General features: G+C 40.3%; 1 protein-coding gene across 1 annotated transcript in view; it reads left to right on the top strand.

Moving 5' to 3' along the window:
* The first annotated feature begins 1,919 nt into the window (after nt 1-1,919).
* CD96 (CD96 molecule) overlaps nt 1,920-23,084 on the top strand; it is an 89,721-nt gene continuing 68,556 nt past the window's right edge. The window contains exons 1-3 of the mRNA XM_059686172.1: nt 1,920-2,058; nt 3,996-4,388; nt 18,661-18,785. Coding sequence (XP_059542155.1) covers nt 1,998-2,058; nt 3,996-4,388; nt 18,661-18,785 — 579 coding nt within the window. The 5' untranslated portion in view covers nt 1,920-1,997. The remainder of the gene's footprint in view (nt 2,059-3,995; nt 4,389-18,660; nt 18,786-23,084) is intronic.

Here is a 23,084-nt window from a genome sequence, read left to right as displayed (position 1 = left end):
TCTCTCTCTCTCTCTCTCTCTCTCTCTCTCTCATCAGTAAACATTTTTCTCAGACTAGGATTTTTTAAGGAGCTATCTAAGTACATTGAGTGGGGAGGGGTATTGTTCTTAGAGAATTCAATAAATTTACATGTTTATTGGTTCCACTTAGGTAAATTCCCCTTAATATGAGAAGTGGAGTGAGGTAACTAAATTTCTTCCCAGGCTTGCAAAGTGTCCCAATTTAATAGGGACACCAACCTACAGATCAGGATCTCCCCAGTATATCTATTGAACTATTTTTACCTCTATAGTCCATCACTGTCATTTATTGGAATTTCTAGGGGGAAATGAGGAAGAGATGAAGGCATAAAGTGCCATGATGTCTCCTTTCAATCAAAGACTCTAAACTCCCCAACTCTCTCTGAAATATCCTTGTCATCACCACCTAACCCAACACCTCCAGTAATCTGAGACTTAGTGGGGAGGTTAGCCGTGGGGGTGGGGTAAATGCTTGAAGAGGCCTAAATTAGGAAATAGGTAACTCCATCTTCTGGCCTTTGCAGGAAACATCATGAGCTGAGTAGTAAAGAGTAAGTATGACAATCATGGCAGGTATGTGTACAGGGTAGCCTGGACATCCAGGAAGACAGTAGCCCTGTTTCACCATCTGCAAATCTCTCTTCTTCCAGCTAAAATCTAATCCCCTCAATGACAGGGGTGATACCTTATATCTTATCATCATTCATATTCACCCCAAGTCCCTGAATTGGGGAGATCAGTACGCACTTAATGACATGATGTCATGATACATGATGACATGATACAACCTGGTGAAAATTCTCTCTCCCTGGCCTCCCTCAAAAAAAATTGTCACCTCGTGAATGAAGTTCCACCTTTGCCTTTGTCTTTAGGTTTTCCGGGTGCTGCCAAAAGGTAGTAGTGAGACTGAGGTCACAGAATACGTCACCCATTGTCCATACAGTTGTATGTTGACACATATATTACTCATTTTTATTCTTTGTTTATTACACTTAACACTGCAGTCTTCCAACTAACGCTTGTCTTCTTAATGTTGGAAGGTGAAGATGGTCTATTTTATACTAAGCTAGAAAACCATGAAGCATATCTGTCAGGGGATAGTCATCATGTCCGAGGAGTCACTTCCCTGCTGTCCTATCTTGGTCCTCTGTAAATGGAAGTGACTGGGCTGATGTAACATGCTTGGTGGCTAGCTGAGGTAGGAACTGCTCTGCCTTTGCATTCTGATTGTTTCAGACTTGCTCTCTATGGTTTTGGGCTGAGACACAAGTTTTTATGCCATCAGCAGAAGAGGCCTCCCACCAGCACTGTGGGAGACTTCCCTGTCGAACTTCCAGTTCTTCCCAGACCAGGGGCAGAAAAGGAGCCCTCACTCCCCCACCCCCAGGAAATGTGGGTCCCCTGCAAGAGGGGAGACAACGACGTTCGGTTTGATAGTTGATGCTCCCCTCAGTTACTTTTCTGATGTGTTAATGTTTTGTTCTTTCACCCTGGAGCAATTCCGGAAAGCAAATACATTTTAAAATTGAACAGAAAAACTATTATAAAAGATTATAAAAGACACGAGGCTCACATTTGTTAAATGACTTTGTGCTCCTGAAAGAAGTGCGTGAAAAGCACATTATGAACTGCTCTGCGTGGTTTCCTTTGGCTTTTAGAAGCAGCTCGACTGACACAGAGATCCTGACGGAGAGAATCTGTGTGTACTGAAAAGTCTTTTAACGAAGGTGATACACAAGGTTTCAGAGAACAATTTCAACTCTGTTCTGCTGAAGGTTATATTGAGCCGTGAACCACATTACTTTCCTGTCTACGTTTCATTTCCTGGGGTCTTGCCAAGTGATAAACAGACACGGGCGTGTGGTAGATTTGGGGTTTTTCAGTGCGAATAGGGTGGCTCGAGTTTGTTTAGTTAAAGGCATCAGTTGACTTCTGTGATCATGGTGAAAATGCTGCTGTAAGGCCTTCGGGAGACGATGGAGAAAAAATGGACATACCGTGCTGTCTATTCCATCATCCAGATACATTTTGTCAGGGGTAAGGCTTCCAGTTGTACTTTTCTTGTCAAATCAGCCACTTTAGGGGGCGAGGGAGGCCTCTTGCTCATCGAAGATGCCTGTGACTGCTGCTGAAATTGAGCACAAAGGCAGTTGTTGCGAAGGTTTTCAGTTATGTACTTAACCAGCAGCTATGGGGGAGCTGTTAGAGTCTACAAAGGATTACTGAGGAACAATAAAACCAGGAAGGGGATGGGTGGCTTGTGCCATTGCTCAGAGACATTTTTTATCCATTTCCTTCCTCAGAAAATCTCTGGAGTAACTGGGAGATTTCGCTTCTTAAAAATGAAATGTTCTCCAAATGGTAGTCAGAACAGCTCTGGAATACTAAAAAAATAAATAACTCACAAAGCCATCAATGTTCCGAGATCCTTGCTCAACTTTTTTCTCTCTTTCAACTGCCCTTTTTTTCCTTCTTTTGGATATAATAAGCATTTCTCCTCCAAATACGAATGTCTTTGGCAGTTGAGCACATGTTGCATTTAATGAGGCATGTGCAGGTAACACACCTGGGAGACATAGCAGGGTCCTTATGACAGTGGGAACCAAAGCCTAACGGGCCTATTTAGAAATGGTAGGAAGAAAGATTAGTTCTGTATCCCACAGCATGAGGGTATTATAGCGATCCCGAGTGTCTTAAGAATTAGCGCTGTTTTTCATATAGAGCTACTAAGATTTTTAAGGAGAATATCTAAATCAAATGAGACTTTGGAATATAATGCAGTAGATAGGATCAGAAGCATATTATCCGGCAAAGGAGAGCTCACAGGGAGATACATTAAACTATAGTAACCTCTGCCTACGCATGCTTTTGCATCCATAAAAGTATAATAATTCCTGTTTGTCAAGTACCTTTGAGAGCCTTGTTTCTTCGCAGTTGCTTGTCATCTTTTTATCTTTTTCCTTTGTTAGCTTCGGTGGTACTTGTCACAATCCTATATCATTCCTATAAAAGTATTCCATGTTCATTCTAAAACTGAGGCCTACGTTATTGAAGGTATGTCAAAGATGCAATACTTTAAGTGTCCTGTACTATTTGGTCAGAGAACTGATGGGAGAGAATCTTCTTTTATATCTAGTATTTCAAAGCATTGATTATAGATGATGCTAACCAAATGATTTATCTCTAGTGGAAATTTTACCTGAGGTGTTTTATGCCCTTTCCCCCCGTAAACTCCAACTACATGGAGATAAAGGCCCTTTCAATCCATATATATTGAATATCAAATATCCTACCCTTCTCAGCCAAGCTGGGGGTCATTTTGGAGGTTATGAGGTTATAGAAAGTGTGCAGATTCTAGGCAGCCCAATTCATATTCTTTTACTGAGGTATGACTTTGAACAAAGAACTTAATCTGCCTGTGCCTCAGTTTCCTCTTTGAAAAGGAGTGTTAATAATATCACTCTAGTATGTGAGAAGGATTAAACATGACAGTATATGTAAACACCTCTTGTACATATATTTTTAAAAAACTGCTATACAAAGTTTGTAGTTGTTTTTGTAGTTTTAGAAAATATCACTTGAGTGTTACATGCAGCTGTTGATGCATAACCAAAAAAAGCCAATTGTATTAAATGTAAGAATAGTTTGATGGTGAATTTCAACTTTAAAATGGTCTTGATTTTATTCACCGGTAGCTAGAGATCTTGCTATTTTTTAGGTTAGACCAACCACCAAAAAGTAAACATTCAAAAGTCAGTAAGCTCCTCTTGTATCCTAAAGTTAATGCCTCCTCACATGTATTGAGATCCATGCTTCTCTATCTGGGTCATGCAGGAGCTCTCTCCAATCCCCGAAGCAGCCAGGGGGAACATTCCCATGGTGCTCACTCACTTCATCAAAGTCATCCAAATTTATAACTAAGAGTCACTCCATGTGAATCATGTAAACTGATGGCTTGTGTTCTTCCTTTTCAGGAATATGGGAAGGAAAATTCAGCGCAGGAGAAGACATTTATGCTTTACCTGGCTCTGATGTCAATCTGACCTGCCAAACTCAGAAGAAAGCCATCTTGGTGCAAATGCAATGGTCCAAGGTCACCGAAAAGGAGGACCTCATTGCCCTTTATCACCCCCAACATGGCTTCTACTGTGCTGGTGGGGTTCCCTGTAAGTCACTAGTGACTTTCACAGAAACTCCTGGGAACGTGTCAACATGGACGCTGCACTTAAGGAACATGTCCTCCTCACTCAGTGGGAAGTATGAGTGCAGCTTTATTTTTTACCCACTAGGCAGTCAGACTAAAATCTACAACCTTGGTAAGCACAAATATGTATTATGTGCCAACTATTGGCCAAGCATGGTACTAAGTATGCAAAGTTGAACAGAAAGCAGTATTGCTTGTAAAGGAGGTAGAAACTGACCAAATAATTCTACCAATACATGTAAAATTGCAACAGCGATAAGCAATAAGAATTGCAATGGTCTTGTGAGGGAGCATATAATAACTGTCAGGGAAATTGTCTCTGAGAAAGCAACGTCCAAGCTGAGGTCTAAAAAAAGACTAACGTTCACACCATTTCAGAGGTGGGAGGTTAGTGAGTGACCCAGCGAGAGGCAACAGCTTGTGTGAAGGGCTTTGCAGTGTCTGAGGAAATGGGAAATATGAGTGGGACTGTGGTGCAGAGATGAGGGGAGGAAGTGTGAGATATGGTAAGGGCCAGATCATGTAAGACATTGTCAGCTATGTTTGAGGTTTTGATTTTTATCATGGGAAGACATTGAAGCATTTTTAGCAAATGATGGTATGACATTGATAGCCTAATTAAATTTGTGTTATGAAAAGATCATCCTGACCTTAGTATAAGAATGAAATGAAGGTGGATAAGAAGGAGATGTTGGAGACAAATTAGGAAACAATCTCAGGAGCTCAGACGAGACAGAGTGTTGTTTGGATTGATATAAAAATAAAAATACTAAAAAAAGAAAAAGATAAATTTTATGCACGGGGCAAAAAGAGACATGACTCGGTAATATAAGACAATTGCAGTATGAGCGAAGAAGAGAGAAAAATTGAGGTTGATATCCAGGGGTCTGGCACACACACCTGAATGGCAGTGCCATTTGCCAAGATAGGAGGCAGGGAGGACAGAGCAGGTTTGTGGAGGGCACAGAAGTGCCCTGGATGTATTTAGTACAGGATAGCTAAGGGTGCCAACAAGGCTGCTGCACATGTAGCGTTCACACAAACACGCTTTGGACACCTGCTCTGCAGGCAGGAGTCCTAGGCTTAAGTTCTAGCTCCTTTCTGGCTAGAAATGAATTTCACCTGGGATCTGTCCTGCCAATTCTCTGAGTCCATCTGGAAAATCACCATAATAATTCCCACCCTAAACTACTTGGTCATAAAATAAATTACTTCTATTTCTACTAATAAGCCAACAAATGAAAAATGCACTGGAAATGGAATATTTTTAACTCAAGGCAAAGTGGCCTAGTAATACAAGAAAAAAAAACTTCATAAAGGCTATGCTAAGGGGGGCATAGAGCTGCCCATGGCAAGTAGGCATGAATTTATTGCCTCCTCTCCATTTATTATCAAGAAACAAGACCATGGGATTGAAATAGACCACCTAAAGACTAGAACCTTTTCCACCACCACCTTACAATGATCTAGTCCAATTGCTGTTTGTTTTCCAGAAAAAAAAAATTGCAATTGAGTTCAACTGGGGACAGGGAGGGGTGGGGTTGAGTGAATAGGAATAAGGAGAACATCATTTGTTCATTGGGGTCAGGCGGGGGTCTCAGATTTTAATGTTGACTCTGTCATTTACTATATACATCATCTTTGCCAAGTTATTTAAAGTCTCTAAGCTTTTGTTTCCTTATACAACAAACATAATAGGTACATTGCCTCCTTCATAGAAACCATTATTTTGATGATTAAAAGAGATAATCTATGTGAAGCACTTAGCATGGTTCCTAGCGAAGGTTACAAGCGTGGTAAACGGTAGTTTTCATTAAGTATAATATGTACTGAGCAAATTATTTTTCAATTCTTATGAAAAATGAATCCCCCTCCCTCCTTTTATACTTGCCTAATTTGGAACCCAAGAGTACATTTATTATAGATGAGCACAAGTACACATTGACCTTGGTTTAGACATAGATTTTTCACCTCTGCCTAGATCTGGAAACTATACTATTACATATCTGAGGACTTACTGTTTACTCTTCAAGATTGGCAACATAGATTGATATGCCTCTAGGAAATAGGATGCAGATCCTATATGAAATATGATATCTTCAACATGAAGTCAGAAATGGAGAAGAGGTAGTGTGTTCTCTAAAATGAAGAGTGGTATTGCCTTTAAAGAAAGTGTGTTTCTTAAAATAAAGGGTAACCCAAGGGGCCCAGCTGTAGCTACAAAACAAAACTGCACATCAATAGACAGACAGTGCCAGGTCTGCATCCTGTGTGGTTAGAAAACCCTCAGTCTTCTGATTTAGCGTTGCTGCTGGTAAACTGGATTGGATGAAAAGCAATGGCTTCGGTGTTAGGAAAATGGTTCTAGTGTTGTGTATTTAGGTAGAAAGGGAGGAAAACAGAAAGAAGGGAAAAAATTCCTCACTGTGGAGCGACTAAAAATGTAAGCCTGGCATAGAGCTAAGGGGTAGACACTTCACTCAGAGAAGGCAGTTGCCATTCAAAAGCCCTGTCAGGCCCCCACACAATGATACATCTTTTCCCCCTTTATTCTTTTGATCTTCTCTCACTTCTCATACTCGTGCCATTTCCCTCTTAAATCCCTGAGAGGTCTTTACATTTGCAAGCTAGTTGGGTGGGCAAAGCACACATGAGTTGCAAACATTTATGATGTACATAAATAGATGCAAATTGAAGTGACATATAAGAATCTAAATATGAAAATGCTGAGAGACCAGAGGCAGTGGGGACCTCTTCCTGTTTCCTTTCTGTTGTCATATTGGTTATTCTACTCCCTCCTCTGCTCACACAACAGGGCGTGCTAACTCCTATCCCCTGTTCCTTGAGTGCTTAGCTGAGAAAGGATGTTTTTCTCTTTTCACAATATTTTGATCCTTTGTGTTAGTCAGTGCTCTGAGGCTGTGGATGAGGTTAGAAATATAATAAATAGGTGTTTGCTTCTTTTTAAAAAATATATTTGTATTGATTTCAGAGAGGAAGGAAGAAGGAGAGAGAGATAGAAACATCAACGATGAGAATCATTGATCAGCTGGTTCCTACACACCCCCTACCGGGGATCAATCCCACAAGTGGAAATCAAACCATCATTTCCTAGTTCATAGGTCGACGCTCAACCACGAGCCATGGCAGCTGGGCTGGTGTTTACTTCTTATTCATTTTTACTCAACGGGGTTTTCTCTTAGGTTAGGAGCTTTCAACTTATTGATGTTGTAAGATTGTATGATGTTGAGGCATTTTAAAATTTGTAGTTATTAGGATTCATTAAAAGAGTATAATGTGACTTTAATTTCCCAGATTACAACAAAAGTCTTAGAGGACTTTTACCTTTAGTCACTGTGCTGTATATTAGCTCCCTAGAACTTATTTATCTTATAACTGCAAGTTTGTACTTTTTTAAATCACCTTTACCCATTTTTCCAATCCCCCACCTCCACCTTTGGCAAGCACTAATCTGTTCTCTGTATCTCTGATTTCAGTTTTATTTTTTAGATTCCATGTATAGGTGAAATCATGCAGTACTTGCCTTTCTCTGTCTTATTTATTTCACTTAGCATAATGCTGTCAAGGTCCATCCATCCTATCCCAAATAGCAGGATTTCCTTTTCATGGCTGAATAACATTTCACTGCGTATTAGAACATTTTCTTTATCCATTTATCCATTGATGGGCACTTATGTTGTTTCCACATGTTTGGCTAGTATAAATAATGCTGCAATTAACATATGAATGCCGATATTTATTGAGACAGTAATTTCATTTCATTTAGGTATATATCCAGAAGTGGGATTGCTGGATCACATGGTAGTTCTATGTTTAATTTTTTGAGGAATCTCCATACAGTTTTCTATAGTGGCTGTACCAGTTTACATTGTCATCAGCAGCGTATAAGGCTTACCTTTTCTCCACATTCTCACCAACAGTTGTTATCTCTGGTCTTTTTGATAACAGCCATTCTAACAATTGTGAAGTGACATCTTATTGTGGTTTTGATTTGCGTTTCCCTGATGAATAGCAATGTTGAGCACCTTTTCATGTACCTGTTGGACATGTGTATGTCTTCTTTGGAAAACTGTGAATTCAATTCCTTTGCCCATTTTTAAATCAGGTTGTCTCTTTGTTTTTGTTATTGAGTTGTATGAGTTCTTTATAATTTTGGATAGTAACCCTTTATTAGATATACTAGAGGCCTGGTGCACGAAATTTGTGTGCAGGGGGCTGTTGGGGGAGGTCCCTCATCCCGGCCTGCAGCCTCTCACAATCCAGGACATCCCTCTTGCAATCCGGGACCACTGGCTCCTAACTGCTTGCCTGCCTGCCTGCCTACCACTTCTGCCTACCTGCCTCATCACCCCTAACCACTCCCCCTGCCTGCCTGATCACCTCTAACCCCTTGCCTGCCTGCCTGATTGCTGCTAACCACTCTCTATACCTGCCTTATCTGCCCTAACCACTCACCTGCCTGCCTGATTGCCCCTAACCATCTCTACCTCAGCCTCTGCCACAGCAGCTTCATCTGGAAGGACATCTGGAATGACGTCCAGAAGGTCGTTTGGCTGTCTGGTCTAATTAGCACAGTGGTCGGCAAACTGCAGCTTGGCAAACCGCGGCTCTCGAGCCACATGCAGCTCTTTGGCCCCTTGAGTGTGGCTCCTCCACAAAATACTGGCTCTTCCACAAAATACCAACTTCTGCACATGGGCCACGAAGTTTCATTCACACTGTACATGCACACCAGCACGTGGTATTTTGTGGAAGAGCCACACTCAAGGGGCCAAAGAGCCACACGTGGCTTGCGAGCTGTGGTTTGCCGACCAGGGAATTAGCATATTACGCTTTTATTATTATAGACTAGAGGCCCAGTGCACAAAAGTTTGTGCACTTGGGGGGGGGAGGGTGGTCTCTCAGCCCGTCCTGTGCCCTCTCGCAGCCTGGGACCCCTCAGGAGATAACGACCTGCTGGCTTAGGCCTGCTCCCGGGTGTCAGAGGGCAGGCCCAATCCCTAGGTGCAGCCCCTGGTCGGGCTCAGAGCAGGGTCGATTGGGGGGTTGGGGCACCGCTCCCTGTCACACTCAAGGCAGGGTCGATAGGGAGGTTGCAGCACCACCCCCTGTAACGCATGGAGCAGGACCGATCAGGGGGTTGGGGCACTACCCCCTGTCACACACAGAGCAGGGCGGATCAGGGGGTTGGGGCGCCGCCATTGTCACACTCAAGGCAGGGCCAATGGGGGGGGGTTGGGGTGCCGCACCCTGTCACACACAGAGCCGCAGGGCAATCAGGGGGTTGGGGAGCTCCCCCCTGTCACGCACAGAGCAGGGCCGATCAGGACGTTGAGGAGCTCCCCCCTGTCACTCACAGAGTAGGGCCAATAGGGGAATTGGGGTGCCGCACCCTGTCACACACAGAGCAGGGCTGATCAGGGGGTTGGGGCTCTGCATCCTGTCACACACAGAGCTGCAGGGCAATCAGTGAGTTGGGGAACTCCCCCCTATCAGGCACAGAGCACGGCTGATCAGGGGGTTGGGGTGCCTTCCCCTGTCACGAACAGAGCAGGGTGGATAGGGAGGTTGTGGCCCTGCCCCCTGTCACACACAGAGCCGCTGGGCGATCAGGGGGTTTGGTCGCTGCCCCCTGTCATGGTGATTCCGGTGCCAGGAGGCCTTGCTGCTCCGCTGATCCCGGTGCTGGGAGGCATATTATCCTTTTACTATATAGGGTAGAAGCCTGGTGCACGGGTGTTGTCAGGCTGGTTTGCCCTGAAAGGTGTCCTGGATCAGGGTGGGGGTCCCGCTTGGGTGCCTGGCCAGCCTGGGTGAGGGGATGATGGCTGTTTGCATCTGGTCACACCCCTTTTAGGGTGAGGGTCCCCACTGGGGTGCCTGGCCAGCCTGGGTGAGGGGCTTAGGGCCATTTTCAGGCTGGCGGGTGACTGAAGCTCCCAACCTGTCCTTTTTTCCTTTTTTTTTATTCTGGGCCAGCTTTAGCTCTGAGGCTCGGCTCCAGCTATGAGACCTCTGCTGCTGAAAGTAGGTTTCTGGCCTTTGTTTACCTTCTGTATTTGAAACAATGTTGCGGTCCTGCTGGCTGAAGCCCAGGGTTTTATTTAGCTTCTATATTTTTTACAATGTTGCTTAGAGTGCAGCTGAGAGGCCGGCAGCGGCAGGCGGGGAATGTTGGAGTCCTCCGTCACTGAAGCAAGCAAGTCTCATGTTTGCTTTAAGCTGCCTGGCTGCCGGCTGCCATCTTGGCTGGCAGTTAATTTGCATATTGCCCTGATTAGTCAATGGGAAGGGTAGCGGTCGTACACTAATTGCCATGTTTCTCTTTTATTAGATAGGATGATTTGCAAATATTTTCTCCCATTCAGTAGGTTGCCTTTTCATTTGATGATTCCCTCTGATGTACAAAAGTTTTTAGTTTGTTGTAGTTCCACTTACTGATTTTTCCTTTTGACTTTCATTTTACCATTAAATCAAAAAAAAATCAAGATTTTAATCCATTTTGAGTTGAATTTTGTGAATGGTGTAAGGTAGAGGTTCAGTTTTATTCTTTTGCATGTGGCTGTTCAGTTTTTTCAGCACCATTTATAAAAGAGATTGTCCTTTTCCCACTGAATACCCTTGATTCCTTTGTAATAAATTAGTTGATCATATATGTGTAGATTTCTTTCTGGCCTCTCTATTCTGTCCCACTGATCTATATATGTTTTTATAGCATAAGTTGTTCTTGAACTTAAATGTTGGCGCTTCTTAAATTGTATTAACTCTTCATCTAACAAATATTTTTAATAAATATATTACAGTGCTAGACTTGAAGGATACAGTGGTATGCATTAAACATGACTCTGCCCTCAGGAATCAGGAAGTCCAATGAGAGGAGACAGACATTAATCAAATAATAAAACAAATATCAAATTGCAATAGTGAGAAGTGCTCTTCAGTAAGAAAGCAGACAGTGTTAGAAGAGGGCATAACAGAAAAATCAAGAAAGGTTTCCTGCAGAAGTGACACTTGATCAGGCATTAACCAGGTAATGGTGGGGAATATAGCTTTACAGATAACAGAGTTTCAAAGACTCTGTGGTAGGAGGAAGATATGGCAACTGTGGGGAATTTTAAAAGGTATTATTTTTTAAAAGAGCAGGCTTGAAAGGAAAGCAGTTGAAGATAAGGCTAGAGAGATTGATTAGTCTGGTTAAGTTTTGTTTTTATCCTAAAAACTGTGGAAACTAATTAAAAGGTGGTTTGTTTTTATTTTTTTGTTTTATCTTGCATGTCAAAGAGATTATTGTGGCCAACATTTAGAGAATAAATTGGAGAAGGGCTGAGAGGATAATTAGTGTAGGCCAGTTAGAAGGCAATGACAGAAATCTAGGTGAGGGATACCAGTAAAACTGAGAAAAGTTGCAGTAGATGGAGAAGAATGCTCAGATTAAAAATATGTAGGAGAATCAACCTATAGAATTTGGTGGCAGGTTGCTTATGTGGAGTGAGGAATAAAAAGCAGTCAAGGATGATGCTTTGGTTTCAAATATGTAGAACAGGAAAAAAATGAGAAATTACTCATTGTGTTAGAAAACAGATTACGTAGGGATTATTTTGAGTTTGACTTCATCCATGTTGAGTTAGACATGAAGTTGAAACATACAGAAGATGTCAGGCAAACAACTGGATATACAATTCCTGATCTAGATAAAGATTTAAACAGAAGATATAAGCTGGTGAGCCACCTGAGTGTGGGTGCTAACTGAAGTTCTGGAAGTGAAAGAAATCATATAGAGGTAGAAAATCAACTAAGAAAAACAATGTGGCCCTTCAACAGAGTCCATAGTGATGGATGGAGAAAAACAAATGTTCAAATTGAATAGAACAGTAACTAAAGAGGCAGGAGTAAAATTGGGAGAGTTATATTATAAAAACCTAGAATAATAATAGTATTTAATAAAGGAAGTAGCCACTGATTCTGATGTTTCTGAGAGGACAAAATGATTATTGTACTGTATTTATAAACAAAATGTATTGATCACAAGAGCTGTTTTGTGACATTATTAGAGTTGGAAGTCAGAGTGAAGGGGGAAGAGGTATGAATAGAAGTCAAAGAAGTGAAAACAAGCCCACACTTGTATGCATGCATATAAGCATAACCAATGGACACAGACAACAAGGTGGTGAGGGCATGAGTGGGGGGTTGGGGGAGTCATGGGGGGATAAGGACACATATGTAATACCTTAATCAACAAAATTTTAAAAGAAGAAGTGAAAACAGCAAATATTGACACAACTAAGAAATGTGTTAGTAGTAATGCAAAGGGTAGGGGAACTTAAATGAGGATTTTCATTCATGTGGTCACAGTGATGGTGGTGGCAGTGATGGTTTTATTTAATGACAGACATTGACTGTTGTTTCAAAGTCAATATGCAAGATGCAGTTGAGAGTAGTTAAATATACAATTAAAAAGGTAAATTAAATAAATTAAAGTTTCTGAGAAGATGGAGGCATTGAGATCCGTAACATTAGTAGTAGGACTATCTTGAAATGGAAAAAAGAACTTTTTTTTATTATACCAGGAGAGAAGGAAACTAGGATGAGTACATATGATAAGCTATGTGCCATCTTGTAATCTTTTCTCTAAAATGGAGATGATTATCTTCAGGCAAATAAGGAGGCTTCAGAAAAAGACATTTGGAGAGGTTTGAAATACCTTCTATAGATAGAAGGAAAATGAGTTCACTAGGTACTAGTAGATGTATTGGATATTTGATCAGTGTTGAACATTCATTTGACTGTGGTATGAAAGTGCAGTGAAAACAATTTGCACTGTGGCTTTCTCCAGCACTGCTTGGCTGTTTGGGCCTGTGCATTAAAAAGTAAACAGTTTGGGTCTACCACAGTCCAATTCTCTTTAAACAGATGGAAAAAAAAAAGGCAAGGGATTCGGGATATTAGAAAGAATATTATTGAAATGATAGAAACTATGGAAGTTTAGCTTGATAATGAGGGAAGAAAAGAAAGAAGACAGGTGATGGATTGAGGGAAAGTAGAGATATCAACTCATTAAAAAATCCAATAAGGTCAGAGAACAGTTGAGATGGGACTAGTTGCACAAGAAGAAGATGTGTTTGTAGGTTTGAATTAGTGATTTTGTAGGTGGAGCAATAGTGCCTGGTGATAGGTCTGAGATTTGACTGTGAGAGTACATGGCTGAAATGGAGTGGAGACAGTTGATGGAGGTGACAGTGGAAAGAACTGAGAGGCCAGGTATTGAATAAGTCATCTACATGGTTACTGAAATTACCCAGGATTATATCAGGGAATAATGGATGATGAAAAGTTAGAGCAGGAGTCAGCAAACTTTCTCTGAAGGGCTAGATAGTAACTATTTTAGGCTTTGTGGTCCATACAGTCTCTGTTACAACTACTCAACTCCACCTTTGTAGCATGAGAGCACCTCTATACAATATGTATGTTATAATAGAACCTTATTTACAAAACTAGAGGCTTGGTGCATGAAATTCATGCATGGGTAGGGTCCCTAGGCCTGGCTGGCAATCAGGGCCAATTAGGGCCTTCTGGCTGCTGGCCAAGGCCTCCCTTCCCCAGCTGCTGGCTGCCAGATGGGGCCTTCCTTCATTCCGCACTACCCCCTGGTGGTCAGCACACATCATAGCAAGCGATCGAACTCCTGGTCTCCAGTCGAACTCTGGTGGGGACAATTTGCATATTAGGCTTTTATATATATAGATCAGGCAGCAAGCCAAATTGGGCCCACAGGCCACAGTTTTACAACCATTGGGTAATAGGAATGAATTGGGGGGTGGAGGAGAGGGATTCTTTAATTTTTCTCAAGTGTGTTACATATAGCTGCTAGTATCTGAGATGATTTCAGGTGATGCATGAAAAAAGTTAAAAAATTCCTAATTGTGGAAAATTTCAAACGTATACAAAATTATATAGAATAGTATCATGAAGATAGCTGGAACTTATGAGAGATGAAACTATAACAAAATTCTAAACATATAAAGTCAACAATTATCAACTCATAGGCAATCTTATTTTCCTTAAACTCTTATCAACTGCCCCCTCACAAAATACTTTGAAGAAAATCAAGATACCCTATTCATTTTACGATAAATCTTTAAAAGATAAAGATGTTGAAAAAATATGTAGCCATAATACCACTATCAGAATTAAAAAACAACAACAACAACAAAACTAGTAAGTCCTTTTGTCATCAAATGTCTAGTTGGCCTCATAATCTTTATTTTTACATTTGGTTTAAATTAGGATTCAAATAATCTCCATGTGTTGTGATTATTTAATAAACCTCTTTCATCTGAAGGCTATTTTACATTGCTTATTTTTCTTTTGTGATGTATTTGTTGAGTAAATTTGATTATCTGTAGCCTGATTATCCCCATATCTGTATGTTCCTCTGTCACCTTTTGGTTAAATACAGAGATTTGATCACATTAAGGTTTTTGTTTTTATGTTTTGTTTTTTGGCAAGAGTACATCATAGATGATGTTATAGAATTACATCAGAAGCACATAATATCTGGCCATGTAATATAAGCAGCCACTAATGAATATTACCTAGATCCATTAATTTATTATGGATTGCCAAACAGATGTTCTAAATCTACCATTCCTTCATTTATTAGCTTATGCATTCTTATAAAGAAAACTTTCTCTTATCCACCAATTATTTACATGATATACAGTTTGTCTATGAAAAGCAGAACAGATACTTACTTGGTCCTTTCCTTTATTTACCAGTTGTAAAAGTAAATTGGTTCACTAGCACTCTTAAATGACAGTAATTATGTTGTGTTAAGTGTCATGAACTTCTATAATTTAAACCCATTATGAGTTTTGATTCATATGGTTACTATCTTTATTCTGCTGAAAATGCCCCATATATGAAAGCTATTAACTGTTGCATATAAGTTGCAAATATTTGCCCAGTTTGTTGTCTCTCCTTGCTTTCTATGATAATGTTTCCAGTGCAGAATAAATTTTTTTTATGAAATAAAATATTTCAATCTTTTTTCATGTTGGTCCTGATTTTGAATCACAGGAAAAGGTTTTCCCATTTCCAGATTACACAGGAATGCAGTCGTCATTTCTAACACTTCCATGGTGTTTTTATTCACATTTAAATTTGTTAGGTTTCAATTGTAAAAGAAAGTACCTAAATTTATATACATCCCTAATGTGTCTTTTTCTATATTTGCTACTTTTTTCTTTTCTGTGATTCACTTTATAAATTCTCTATTCCATCTCATGAACTCATCTTTTATAATGTACAATAGATTTTCAATCCCATCAAATTGCTTCTCAATTTCTGATATTATATTTTTAGGTTATTGTTTTTGATAGATTTTTAATTCTTTGATGGCAACCTCACAATCTGGACAAAATTTACAAAAATGTAATACTTATATATTTGGGCAATGTACATTAAAATATAATTAATATATAAGGTGTATTTTATGGACTTCACAAATATTAGTGCCTAGATAATTGTCTGTTTAAAATAAATGTATTTAAGTAAAACAATTACAATATTTTCAAGAATAAAATTAAATAGTAATAATGATGGTATGCAAATATGGCAAAAAATATTGTGATGGTGGTATACAAAGAACTTTATTTGGAAATACTGTTATAGCTAAATGTCTTTAACTATAAAGGGAAGGTGTGCTTTTTTTTAAGTTATGGGGTTGGAGTAATACTTGAAAGTAGCAATGGAGAGCAAGGACGGTGCTGACACAACTCCTGATCTTGAGGAAATAAGGGTACAAGAAAATAAGCAGCTATTATTTGAAAATGATGCAGGGAAGATGTTCCCTGATGGGAAGGCCTGGTTTCAATTAAGCATAGAAGGAGGAGAGAGTAGAAAGAATAGCTGGAACTTATGACACATTAAACTATAACAAAGTTCTAAAGGCTAGGTAGATATACCCTCCTCAAACTGAGAAATATTCCACTCTAAATATATATACTGTTGATAATAATGAGAATATTAATCCATGATTCATTAATCATACTCGTGATAATTATTCTTAAGTAGCTGAATGGTCAGAAAAGCTATTAGTATAGGATGATCTTTGCTATATAGAGTGTAGTAGTTTAAATAAAGTAAGAATCCAAACTATAAGAGCATAATCATTCAATAATTGGAAGTGACTAAACAAATGACGATGGGTATATATGATGGAATGACATAAAGCCTCTAAAAATGTTAACCACAAATTGTTTAAGAATCATGCAAAACATTTTTAAGTAAAATTCATAGGTAACATCTTTTGGTTAATAGGATTGCAAAGTATGAGAAACTCATGCACACAAACAAGATTTGCATATATATAAAAATAAGGTTTTTAAGATATTAGGATGCTAAAGTTGTTTTTATTATATACCAGAGGCCTGGTGCACAAATTCATGCACCGGTGGGGTCCAGCTGGTGGGGGCGCTGATGGGGAGGGGGTGGCCGGAGGGAGGAGCCACAGGCGGTTGGTGGCACAGCCTGGTCCCCTGGTCAAACTCCGAGTCGAACTCCCGGTCAAGGAGACAATTTGAATATTAACCCTTTAGTATATAGGATTATTATTTGATGTTTTAGTTTAATAAAAAATGGATATGTGTGTGTGTGTGTGTGTGTGTGTATAAAACTTTCCACACAAAAAGTCTATAGACAGCTATTTATCTCATATCACTTTAAAAATGAAACCAATGTGTTAACGATGTCTCCCTAGATTTTCCTTATATATTTTCCTGTATCATTTTTTACTTGAAGGAATTTATAAGCTCTATAAAGACAATTATAAAAACAGGGAAAAAAATCCGTGGTTGATAGGAGTTTGGTGGGAGGAAGGGATGAATAGATGGAACATAGACCATTCTCAGGGCAGTGAAATTGTTCTGTATGATACCACAATTGCTGGGAGCCGGTCCATCTTTGCTGTTTCAAGGGACCTGGCATATATGGCATACTGTTCTGAATGTGTTTGCTCACCTTCTTGGCACTATGTGTTTTAACCAAGGTCTCTGAGAAAGGTTGTTTCCCCAGGTAGGGATTTTCCCCTGAAGTTAGGGAGGGAATAAAACCTCTTAACTAAGTGCCAGGCGGGTAATTAATCACTTTAACTCCAAACAATCATGCTTAAGCTACATAATCGTTACTCCCTGGAATGGAGATAAGAAACGCCCTAACCTTTGTAATAGAGATTGATAGGATTGAATCAACTGGTATAAATATAGATGTAACAAGACAGCAAGACACAGAACTTAGAAGACAGAACTTAGAAGACAGAACCAAGAGGCACAGAACCTAGACCAGAACCTACACAGAACCTAGAGACAGAACATGGCAAAAGATCCTGGACAGAAACTGGCCTCAGAACCTAGAGACAGAACCTAGCGAGAGAACATGGCAAAAGATCCTGGACTGAACCTGACTACAGAAATTGGCAAGAGAGCCTGACTAGAACCTGGTGACTGAACCTGGCTGGAGAACCTGGACAGAACCTGGCTGGAGGACCTAGCGAGGGAACATGGCTACAGAACCTGGAGAACCTAGCAAGAGAACATGGACACAGAACCTGGCTGGAGATCCTAAGCAGAACCTCTCTAGAGATCTAGACCAGAACTTGGCTGGAGATCCTGGCTGGAGATCCTGGCTAGGCTGCTGATCAACTGAACACTGTCTCCATGTCCTTCCTTCTTCGCCTACTCCGTCTACGACTTTGGGAACCCCTGGACCTGCTGGGGTTGGACCCCGGCACACAATGGTGAACACGTAATTATACATGTGTCAAAACCCATAGACTGCACAAGACCAAGAGTGAACCCTAATGTAAATAAACTATGCAGTTTAGGTAATAAAGATGAGTCAGGGTAGGTTCATGATTGTAACAAATATACTGCTGTGATTAGGGAAGTTAATAGTGGGGGAGGTTGTGCAAGCATGGGACCAAGGGGAATATGGGAACTCTCTGTACTTTCCATTCATTTTGCTGTTTTAGGTTCACAGACATAAAAATATTAAGTCTATTAAAATTTAAAAGGGCAATTATAGGCTAAGATTTAATGTTTTACATTCTATCTGATTAAGGAAATGTGATCTGAAGACTAAAGCACGAATTTAGGGATAAATCAGAGGAACATGTCAAATTGTGAACTTAATTCTTTTAGGAAAGAGTCCCTATAATTTTTCAGTGGTGATTTTTCTTGGTGACTTTGTTTTGCCATTTACACAGTAAGGACTCTAATGGGATTTCTCCTCTTTACTTCATAGGTATACCCTGAGGATGGATGAATCTTTATGCTAAAACGGTTCTCATTTCTTTGATAAAAGGCACTTTATAAACCAATCACAGATCCATGTCTTTTCCACCTTATGTTTTGTTACAGTTACACAGGAAGAATGGAGAAGCCACAATACAATAGAAATAGAGATAAATCAGACTCTGAAAATACCATGCCTTCAAAATATCTCCTCGGGAATTTCATCTGAGTTCACCTTTGCATGGTTGGTGGTAAGTGCTGCCCTTTTCAGTGAATACCTGCAATGATCTTTAAATATTAATGAAATAAAAATGAATAACAAATGATAATAGGGAAGGAAGCACATACTGGATGAGGGACAGGTATTATGGGTCAGGCTGGGAATGGTTGTGGGGAGACACTCAGCAAGTCTCTGGGTCTATGCATGCACTGATTTAGAAATTAGCTTCTAAATGTTAGTTTCTATTTCAAGCTGTATGCCAAGCCCCCATTACAGAAAAGCGTGTGATGGTCTCCTGGAGAAAAGCCATCTCCAGAAGCCCCTACTCACAAATGTTTGTTTTACCAACAATGTATACCTAGGGATAGACTCCCTTTTCTCAGAATGCTTACCATAACATCCTGGGAAATACACAACATTGCTTTATGTGGGGAAACACAAAATCTAATGCTTATAAAATACTAGGAGCCCAGTGCATGAATTTGTGCACCTTGAAAGGATCTGTGGGCCACGAGGCTGCGGTGGGCACAGGGTGGGTCTCAGCCCATCCACCGCACCCCTGCCCAGCCCTTCCTTCCATGACCATTGGTCCCCTGTCTGCCAGCAGCCCCGCTCCCACTGCTGCTGCTCCTACACGCTGATGGCGCCGGCCCCGCTTGCACCGCTGACGGCACTGAGGGATTGGGGCTAGTGCTATCAGTGGATGCGAGTGATGGCTGCTGCCCCAATCACCCCTCAGGAGCAAGGGGAGGTGAAGAAGCCCTCAGGGTGATTGGGGCTGGCAGCCACCACTTGCACCCGCTGAGGGCTCCGATCGATCGGACCGGCGCCAGGCAAAGAATTTTCAGTAACCACCAGAGGCTCACCCAGATAACAGCGACCAGCACCCCGCCTTGGTCTGGTGCCCCTGCTTACCTGCTCCACCATCCCACTGCAGCTGACATCTGCCATGTTCCATGCTCTGCTGCCTACTCCTGCCATGTTCCACACATGTCCCCTGGTGGTCAGCGCACATCATAGCGACTGGTTGTTCAGTTGTTTGGTTGTTTTGTTCAGTCTATTTGCATATTAGGGTTTTATATAGATAGATAGATGGAAAATGTACCTTATAGAAGGAGGACCTATATTACAAACAGCCACTGGTTAGCTCTATTACTGCCACAGGGATCAGCAGGCCTATAGTTGTCTTGTTTTCTGACTTCAAAATTCAGAAATCTGGAATTTTATGAGAAATTTTCTAAGCCACTTGAATGGCAACCAGCTATTAACCAATATACATAGTCCACCTCTAATACTGTTAAATCAGATAATGTTACTGGACTGAAAGGGCATTTGCCTGCACGCATCAAAGCCCCATAAGACATGAACAGGAGTTTGCAGCCAAGAAAGTACAGATTTATTAAGGATATGGTGCCATGCCCAGAGTCACAGGTAATTAATCATTCCATCTAGTCCTGATGTGAACAATGGGGGTTGTTCTGTCCCATTTCACAAGGATTTGTTCTGTGGGATTGTTCCGTTTTCCAGAGCTAAAACATAACTGAGGCCAAGATATTATTATTATTTTGATTGAAAACTCTGTATCTGTAGTCAATAGACCCAAGACTACTGGATACTGACCAGAACCTCATTGTCCTGAGACTTAATAATTAAGCAAGGGGAAGGAGGTAGATGAGTCCAGGCACTGGCTGAGGCCAGTTTGAATCAAAGGGGGAAAAATCAAAATAAAGGGCATATTTAAAAAAAATAAGATTAGACACCTCTCCAAAGAGGATGTACAAATGGCCAATAGATATGTGTAAAGATGCTCAACATCACTAATCATCAGAGAAATGCAAGTTAAAACCACAATGAGATATCACCTCACACCTGCCACAATGGCTAGCATCACTAAATCAACAAATAACAAGTACTGGTGAGGATGTGGAGAAAAGGGAACCCTCGTGCACTGCTGGTGGGAATGCAAAATAGTGCAGCCACTTTGGAAAGAAGTATGGAGTTTCCTCAAAAAATTAAAAATGGAACTGCCTTTTGACCCAGCTATCCCACTTCTGGGAATATATCCTAATCACCAATCAGAAATGATATATGCATTCCTATGTTCATAGGTGAATTACTTACAATAGCTAAGGTTTGGAAACATCCCAAGTTTCCATTAGCAGATCAGTGGATCAAAAAGCTGTGGTACATTTACACCATAGAATACTATGCAGCTGTAAAAAAGAAGGAAGTCTTACTCTTTGCAACAGCATGGATGGACCTGGAGAGTATTATGCTAAGTGAAATAAGCCAGTCAGAGAAAGACAAATACCATATGATTTCACTAATATGTGGGATCTAATGAAAAAAAGTCTGATGAACAAAATGTAATCAGAAGCAGAAATACATGGAATGCTAGACTGGCTGATGCACAAAGGGAGAGGGATGGAGTAGTGATTGGATAAAGAAGATGAAGGAAATAGCTACAGAACACCTATGCATAGTCCATAGACACAGACAATAATTTGGTAAAGTCCAAGGAAGAGGTAGGTAGGGGAGGGTGGAGGTAGGCAAAGGGGAAAAGTGGGGGGGAGGGAGATCAGGGACTCCTACAATAATGTGAAAATAAGGTTTCTGCACAGTTACAATAATACAAGACTTAAGGAATTATAAAGATAATCATAAACATAATTTTGAGAATCACAAAATGAGTATTCATTTAGATGATCCAGAATATGATTATATTATTTTTTAGCTTGTCATCACAATAAAAACACAAAATTTAAAAATTCTTACAGAATCATAGATATCCATGAACTTAGCAGCTGATAGTTTGCAAAATACTGCATTTGCATGAGTTATCACTCATATTTCAAGTTGACCTAGCATTTTGTGGACTGTCTTGGAAAGTAGACCCTTCATATAAAAAGATTTCTCTGGGGATGTGACAAATCAAAAATAACTGACCTGCTAGTAGGCCTTGAAATACAACCTACAGATAATTTCTCTCTGGCTACATATATTTTGAGTAGTCAGTAAAATGAAAGGAAAAAATATTCTAAAGTATCTTTCTCACTGTGCTAAATTGTCCAATGTCTCTTTGTTATCTGTCAGAAAACACTCTTATTTTTTCATAGTGTTTGGTTTTTAAAATATAAGGCTTTCTGGGCATGATGCCTATGGTTAGTATAATTCAACTGTTCTTAACAAATGCGATACAATTTGGTTCTTAAGAAAAGGTTCTGAAGAGGAGAGGACCTGGGGCCGGGGGGGTGGGGGGAGGGAGGGCAGAAACTTACAATGCTAAACATTACAGTAATGGAAATGCACTTTCTATACCTTGGCTTACATTTTTTTTAAAATATATTTTATTGATTTTTTTACAGAGAGGAAGGGAGAGAGATAGAGAGTTAGAAACATCGATGAGAGAGAAACATCGATCAGCTGCCTCCTGCACATCTCCTACTGGGGATGTGCCCGCAACCCAGGTACACGCCCTTGACCGGCATCGAGCCCGGGACCTTTCAGTCCACAGGCCGACGCTCTATCCACTGAGCCAAACCGGTTTCAGCCTTGGCTTACATTTTTAATGTTTTCCACGAATAAGAAAACAGTTTCTACCCCAATTATCATAAACTCAACTAACAGTGGGAATAATAAAGCTTAATAATAAAGTTTAGTAAATCTTCACTATCCATATTTTTGCTGGCTAAGTTGATTGGTAGTGTCTTATCTTATCTTTAGGGTGAAGGGTCTGTTTTTCCAAGAAAATGTAAAGCCTTCACTTGATCTGTGTCCCTTGTGTGACTATGAGCTTCTCCAGCACATAAAGTTATCACTCACTTCAAAAATTCTTAGCATTTGGTATAGTGCCTAGAACATAGGCACTCAATGAATAATGGAATGGCTCTGTGTCTCTTCGTCTCCTTCCCCCACAGTCCTATTCCTTGTCCTCATATTAAATTGATGGTCACTAAATTGATGCTGTGCATTTGATTTGATTAATGAATAGCAGCTCATTAAGTGTCAGTGACTTGATAAATGGTACGGCATCCTTATCTAGTAATTTTCTTTAAAGAAATGAAAAAGACTAAATAGACCTCATCTTTGGATCCAGGACAGTTAGGATAAATGAGGGGCAGAGAGAGTGCACCTAAGGTCACACACTGAGAGAGTGAATCCTAAACTTCTGCTGGAACCTCAAGCCATGCTGTCACTTCAAACAATGCCTCATGATACAGAGAACCGGAGGTGTCTTTTTGAAAGAAACCTCTCTTCAAAGGAAATATTATATTGGTAAATGTGCTGATTAAATTCCTACTGTGCATTCCATTTTTAAATGTCAAAATCT

The sequence above is a fragment of the Myotis daubentonii genome, chromosome 3 (genome assembly GCF_963259705.1).
Source record: "Myotis daubentonii chromosome 3, mMyoDau2.1, whole genome shotgun sequence".
NCBI classification, from domain to species: Eukaryota; Metazoa; Chordata; class Mammalia; order Chiroptera; family Vespertilionidae; genus Myotis; species Myotis daubentonii.
Note: the sequence above shows the minus strand (reverse complement) of the source record. Positions and strands in the feature narration are given on the sequence as shown.